The 7272-nt window shown below is 41.0% G+C and overlaps 1 protein-coding gene across 4 annotated transcripts; it reads left to right on the forward strand.

The window, feature by feature from the left end:
- Window positions 1-2175: 2175 nt before the first annotated feature.
- Window positions 2176-6681, forward strand: b3galt6 (UDP-Gal:betaGal beta 1,3-galactosyltransferase polypeptide 6). Of its 4 annotated transcripts, none has more exons than XM_023830842.1 (3): window positions 2176-2281; window positions 2617-2754; window positions 4210-6681. In XM_023830842.1, the coding sequence occupies exon 3, from the start codon at window positions 4915-4917 to the stop codon at window positions 5905-5907; it is 993 nt and encodes a 330-aa protein (XP_023686610.1). In that variant the 5' UTR covers window positions 2176-2281; window positions 2617-2754; window positions 4210-4914; the 3' UTR covers window positions 5908-6681. The 4 variants fall into 4 exon arrangements, with proteins under 4 accessions (XP_023686610.1, XP_023686619.1, XP_023686602.1 ...); XM_023830851.1 differs by having other exon boundaries at window positions 4266-6681; XM_023830834.1 differs by lacking the exons at window positions 2176-2281; window positions 2617-2754 and adding an exon at window positions 2768-3795.
- Window positions 6682-7272: the final 591 nt, after the last annotated feature.

Genomic DNA, 7272 nt, shown 5'->3' on the forward strand with positions numbered 1-7272 from the left:
CTAAATGAATATAACAAAAAGGTGAAACAAAAGAACAATGCCTAAGCCTATCTCCCTAACCAAACAAACAGTAATCCCCACGTTGTCGAAGAAACAAAAAGGCAGACACTCCTTACACACACCTAGTGAACACACAAACACACAGCCAAAGCGACAGTATCCAGAGGGGAGATCAAAGAGGCGAAGTCAGAGTACGAGCGAAAGTTCAAAATCAAGACGACAGTCAAAACCAGGGTGAAGGTACAATAAGGGACGAGGCGAAAATCGGAAACCAAGAACAAAAGCAGTCATACACGAGCATTCAAACCAAAGGCAAAGCGAATTAAGAGCGAGCTAGCAGGCGAGAAGCAAGCAGCGGGCAGACGAAGTGACGAAGCTGCAGCCTCTTCAGCTGACGAACCAGAAACTGCTCCGAAGGCAAGGGAGACGGGGCCAGGTCCGGAAGGCGGAGTCTAGGGAGTGGTTGACGAATGGGCGAGTGGGCAGGACGTCCGAAGAAACTGTAGGCATCCTCCTGAACTTACGGCACGTAACACTTACCGAAACACGTACCCTGACCTTTCAACACGTATCTCCCTTACGGCGCGTACTACTTATGGCACGTACCCCAAACTTATGGCACATAACACCCCCTCACACATGAGTGAACTCCGACAGGAATTCACAATCACAAACAGAAGTTACAAAAATGATCAAACAGGACCATTTAAAAAAAACAAGACAATCACAGAAAAGAAAAGTTCAATCAGGCCTGAGAGAGGGCATCGGCCACTAGGTTGTTAATCCCTTTTTTGTGGGTGATCACAAGATTAAAAGACTGCACAATTAAGGCCCAGCGCATGAGACGCTGGTTGGTGTTACACATGCGCGAGAGAAAAACTAAGGGATTGTGATCGGTGTAGACCGTCACCGGCTTGGGAGTATCCCCCACATACACTTCAAAGTGTTGTAACGCAAATAAAAGAGCGAGGGCCTCCTTCTCTATGGTACTATATGGTAATTGATGCTTCACGAATTTCCGGGAAAAATAACAAACAGGGTGGTCGAGTTCACGGTTGTCCTCCTGCAAGAGGACAGCACCAGCACCAATCCCACTAGCATCCACCTCCAGTTTGAAGGGCTTAGAGGACGAAGGTGAAGAGCTGTCGGGGCAGGCAACAACATTCACCTTTCGCAAGCTTCCTTGCACTTTAACGCAGGACAAACAGATATAATATGGCCCACTTCATGGCAGTAGAAACAGTCACATTTCTCCACGGGCGGTGGAGATGGTCCTGACGAGGGAGAGTCCACAACTGGACGAGGGTGAATTTTGTTCCTGGGATTTTCCCGAAACACAGGAACAAGACCGATGTGTCGGCTAACATCAAAACTCGACTTACCAATTTCCGGGGAGACAGGCGAACTCAAGGGAGACCGGGGACTGGGCCTAGGAGCATCTGGGGCACGTATGCCATTCACCGTCATGCTTTCGAATGCAGCATCTATAGGCAAATTGTTACCCGTAAAACACAAATACTAAATATATTTTCTAGAATCTGCATGTAGCAAGCCACAGTACGACTATGCCCCTCTTACTTCATTAGAGCGTAAGGGAAGCTCCCCAAAATGACACATTACACAAGAAAAAAAAAATTACATATATAATACACCATAAAACCACATCCAACACTGTGAACACAGATCACACTAGTGAATGACACAGGAAATCACAGAAATAAGAACAAACCCAGTGGGCAAACCTGCACCCGGACTACAAGGGGCCGGCTGGCAACAAACTGCCTAATAATCAACCCAGGATATACATACAATAAACACAAACAAAACAAAGAAAATAAAACTAGCCAGCCGCTTCCGCTACACTCCACTACCAGAGCCACCAAGCCGGCTGGCTAGATAATACACAATACAACCTCAGATAAAAAAAAAGATATTCAAGCGACACCAGGGAGGTTTACTTGTAGATCCTTAAAAGCATCGACCCATAACTGCACTTTACAAATGCCTAAAGAACAGCAGTTTACCCCGCAACTCAGCGCCCCATTCAAACCAAATAAGCAACAGGAAGGCGCCTATGCTGCGCATTCAACATGCCCGCCGATTCTCCACGAAATCCGCCAGGACCCCGAGCTGCCTTTCCTGTGCCTGCTCCTTTTATCCCTACCCTATCATCAGAGCATACGCAGCCAACTCGCCCCGTATCCAGTCTTAACTGCAGTCCTCACACTTGCCTATAATCGACCGGCTACAAGCACATAAATAAAACAAGAACATCTGAGAGGTTATATACCATAGCTCTACTTTGCTAACAAAGCTATAGACATTACAAAGCTCTTTATTTTTAATGACATCGTTAAAAAACAATCACGCAGTACAGGATTTTGACTACCTAAGGAGACCTAAAAAATCTGAGGACTGCAATTGATTAATTATCTCTGAGGTCAATTTAACATATAGGGCCAACAATTCTAGTAATATTAAGAATTGAATATTAATTTATTTGCTTAACACTTTCTAACTTTCATTAATAGTGAACAAGTTACGGATAATTCAGCTATAAGCAGAATTTTTGTTGCTGTCAATAATTTACCAATGTGATATTTGGCTGCTCTTTAGTTGTGAAGGATGGACAATTTCCGCGACACCTGAATGTTGTACCGTCGAAGCGCGCATGCCGGTGTGACATTGACTGTCCTGGACAAGACAAGGGCCGCATATTTGACTGTGGTTCTGTTTGCGTATCACCTGCTTCAAGTAAGTACTTCCGGCCGTGCCTGTTTTCCTTAAAATTGTTACGTTGCATTGATAAACACAATAAAATGAGAATCTCAGCGAGAAGCTCAGAGTTCTGGGTGCAAATCATGCTCAAACTTGATTGAGCTTAAAAGATATACGGAAGTGTTAGAGTTGAAATAGAGGTATTACTAGGCCTATATGCCCAAGTAGAATCTTTAGAGTCGAAGTATAAGGTCTTACATTTTGCTAAAGATAATTGTAACCGTGATCATGGGACTAATGTGTCATGACATTGCATCAAAGCCCTACTGCACTGTTTTGAACAAGACAGTCAACGTTATTCATATCATGTGGGGGTGGTCATAATGTTTTGGCTCACCAGTGTGTATATGTGATGGCACTAAAGACACATTGCCCCTAAAATATGCACAAAAAGGCAGAATTTAAAACGTATTCAACTCATCCCAAGAGGTCATGACGTGATATTTTGAAGTATATATGTACTCCATTTAAAATACTACAGTAGCAATGAACTAGCTATAGGCATTCTGACGAAAAACAATCATTGTAATATATAATGGAAATTGGAATACTCAGACGCAACGAGTAGATAGTTTCAAGTTTCAGAGAAAGTTGTGAGTAATCAGATGTGTCCAATAGATGGCAGTGTGGTACTTAGAACAGTTACAATGCTGCACTACTATTTTAGATGCCGTCATGTCACCCACTCCAACACATTAGGTGGCGCTGTGCACTCAATCGAAGAGTTTAGATCCTTAATCAGTAAACCAAAGAACAAGCGAAGGCCTGAATATATTTTGCTGTACAAGGGCAGAACGTTGCTGTATTTCTTCGACCATGCTAACCTGCTCGCTAAGAGCATTAATAGTATCTGAGTTTACATGTAAATGACAGACGTTTTATAGTTATAAACGATTAAATGTATTGGGTGGTTTTGATGCTTTGTTTTGTATATGAAGAAACTATGCTTCTATTTCATGCTAATCCATTTATAATATCAACGATAAATCCTGCCTGACACATCGCATCGGAAATCAGGTACAGTGCTGTCTGCGTGCTGTTTTATTTGTTCAGTTTGCGTGTGTTGCTAGTATATAAATAATTTAAATACTATGTACTAGTTAATTTGTTCATTGACAAATATGTCTTAAAGGTGAACATCATGTAAACTTAACGCATAAAATAGATAATGTCGGAGACCTAGACACGTCTTAAGATTTCTGAGGTATATTCGCGGTTTTAAATAGCTACTGTACCTGCTATTTTAAATCTAAATAGTCACCTACCCTGTGCAGTATATTTTCAATTGAGTAGCTCTTATATTTATTGAGCGTTGACTTTATTACACAGAATTAGCGTATTTTCCAGTCAGAACTGTAATATAATTAGTTTTAATTTTTCCAGCTTCAGTAACACTTTGCATTGCTGCATTTTTGGTGTGTTTTTGTCCAGGCTAAAAGATGTGGTTGAGAAACGTAAACGCTTGCATCTCCCTATTCAATCAACAGCCCTAATGATGCAAATTTATCTACAATCAAGTGGATCAGTCTTCTGAAAGGCTGTTGCTTTTTCGGCGATGCTACGACTATTAGCGCAACCGATCAAGTTGTTCAATTGTGTATTGTTATAAAGGGTCGTCTGATATCTTAAAGAAATGTAATCAAATTCAGTTATATTATTTGTTAATGATCACGACTCAAAATGCGCATGCTTAGTGTTTAGAAACCAGTTGTTGGATTTATATTGCAGGAATTATTTCAGTCTACTAAATAAGATGATCTGAAAATGGATAGGTGAATGTTGACATGATCTATGATTTATTTATTCCTTAAGTTTTATAGAATTGGGTCAGCCTCAACACATCGGTTCCTTTGTGACTTCAATATTTTGAAGCCCTCTGTATGCATATTAAAACTGTGATATTGTTTAAAAATGATCCTATGGACCATCTATTGCATTGTCTGATTACAGGTTATGTGCGGCTAATGTCCCTTGCACAATGAATCTGATCATATTTTTGGAAGGGAAAAAATAAACCCAGCACAAATTAGTCACAGTAACATCTACGATAACTCTAATTTCATTCTGATGTACACTCTTTTGTTACAATTGTTTTCGATTGTTAAATAACCTATTTAGATTTTCAAATCTGACGTCATGAACCTAATGCGGCTGTTGTGCCGTCACAAGACGCCCTTGGTAATCGGGGGACTCTGCCTTTTCGGAGTGATTCTCCTCTTTCTTGCAAAATGCACTTCCGAAACCCTGAAAGCCGTAGACTTGCCCGGGGCTGCCCCTCATTACGAGGTTCAGCAGCCAGAAGCGCGTCCCAAGGAGCTGTCGGCGTTTCTGGTGGTCCTGATAATAACCGGACCCAAGTACACAGAACGACGGAGCATCATTCGCAGCACTTGGCTGGCAAACCGGGACTCTGATGTGTTGAGCTACTTTGCTATTGGCACCGAGGGGCTGCCCAGTGAAGACCTTCAGAATTTGGGCACTGAACAGGTACGCCATCGTGACCTTCTCCTGCTGCCACAGCTGAGGGATTCCTATGAGAATCTTACGCTTAAGCTCCTACATATGTATACCTGGCTGGACCAGAATGTGCAGTTTAAATACGTCCTGAAAGCTGATGATGATACTTTTGCCCGCCTTGATCTCATCAAAGAAGAGCTGAAAGCCAAGGAGGTCAGCAGACTTTATTGGGGCTTTTTCTCTGGCAGGGGACGGGTGAAAGCAGCAGGCAAGTGGAAGGAGAGTACCTGGGGGCTGTGTGACTACTACTTACCTTATGCGCTGGGTGGGGGATACATCCTGTCAGCTGACCTGGTGCACTATGTGCATCTCAATGTGAACTTCCTGAAGGTCTGGCAGAGTGAAGATGTGTCTATGGGGGCCTGGCTGGCACCGGTGAATGTGCGGCGCACACACGATCCCCGCTTTGACACGGAGTACAAGTCACGGGGCTGCAACAACAAGTACTTGGTAACGCACAAGCAGAGCTTGGAGGACATGTTGGAGAAACACCAAACCTTGCAGAAGGAGGGTCGTCTGTGCAAGAAAGAAGTAAAATTGCGCCTCTCCTACATCTATGACTGGAATGTTCCACCCTCCCAGTGTTGTCAACGGAAAGATGGCATTCCATGAGGCGTCTCGCACCATTCATGGGCATTTATTTATTTTTCTCGGCTTCCATTCTGTTTTGGTATTTTACTAAAGCCATTTGTATTTTTCTGGGTACAGGGCATGGGCTGAATGGAGATATGAGTGTATATGTATGAATTCTGTCCTTGTTTTGATTCCCACAAGGTTTATCATTCAGATGATTCTGTCTCATTATGTCTCTATTCAGAGATCTGTGCAAGTGGCCTTGTAAACTGTTTTAATTTATTTTATGTATTTATGTGTTCATGTACTGTCAAGCTGTAACAAATTTCTGTAGTTTCAACTGTAGTTTCAGATAAAATATGTACTGGGAAAGCTTCTCCATTTGTTTCTGTTTGGCACTTTATCACATCTTGATAACTGGATGTTAGTAAAATTTAGTTTGCTGGACAAATTTTGATGAAATGAAAGGTGGAAATCATGCATTTTAGTCACATTTTAAATACATTATCTTTAAGTTTATGATGTATTTTTCTTATTGCAGGTGTGTTTAGAATTTAAAAAAAATAAAATAAAATTCAGTATGTTCAGTGTATAAAAATAAGTTTTCCAGAAAGAATAAGTGCAATAAGTTATACTTACATGTGAACTACTTAGAAGTTCTGTTTGAACTTCAAGCATTATTTGTATATTACTGCAGTTTTGCAAAGCTTTTAATATGAAGTATTGAAGCCTACTAATATTTAATACTGAAACTTTCATTTTGTATATTTCTTTGCCTTAGCTGATCTGCATTATTAAAAGGCTAGTGACACATTGAGGGGTATTTTACACTTTACTGCAGTATAGCACCTATTTGGATTATGCATAAGCAGATGACTGGTTTTATCGATATAGAAATATGAATATTTTGCAAAGCTCTTCCTTTTAAATAACCTACTTTTAAAATTTCTGCTCTATATGTGTAAAATCAGTCTGGTTTGGTTATTTGATTAGTTAAGGATTCTCATAGTTGTACAGTTCACGATGCAGTATGTGTATAAGAAAATCGTAAAAGGAAAATGGTGAAGTAGCATAAGAGAAGTAAATAATGAATCAAAGTGTTGGTAGAACCGATTGTATTCTAATCATATAATAATTAAAAAACCTCACACTTTCCAAGTCAGTACTGCGTGGTGAAGAAGTTATCACTGACCATCTTCTCTTCTAAACTGTACTGTATTTTATACTGCCAAGCGACCCAGCGTTGGTGTCTGGTTCCATTGGAAGGTGACATGGTGAAGATACAAAAATGCTACACCAGGAGATGAGCAACAGGCACTTGATCGACAAACATTTTTTTCTTTAGTGTGCAGGACTAACATTCTCAAGTTTCACCCTACTGAGACAGGACTGACCACCAAATCT

This window comes from Paramormyrops kingsleyae, chromosome 8 (genome assembly GCF_048594095.1).
Source record: "Paramormyrops kingsleyae isolate MSU_618 chromosome 8, PKINGS_0.4, whole genome shotgun sequence".
Taxonomy (NCBI): Eukaryota; Metazoa; Chordata; class Actinopteri; order Osteoglossiformes; family Mormyridae; genus Paramormyrops; species Paramormyrops kingsleyae.

Coding starts and splice junctions, on each gene's coding strand:
- b3galt6 (XM_023830842.1), top strand. CDS start 4,915: ATGAACCTAATGCGGCTGTTGTGCCGTCACAAGACGCCCTTGGTAATC.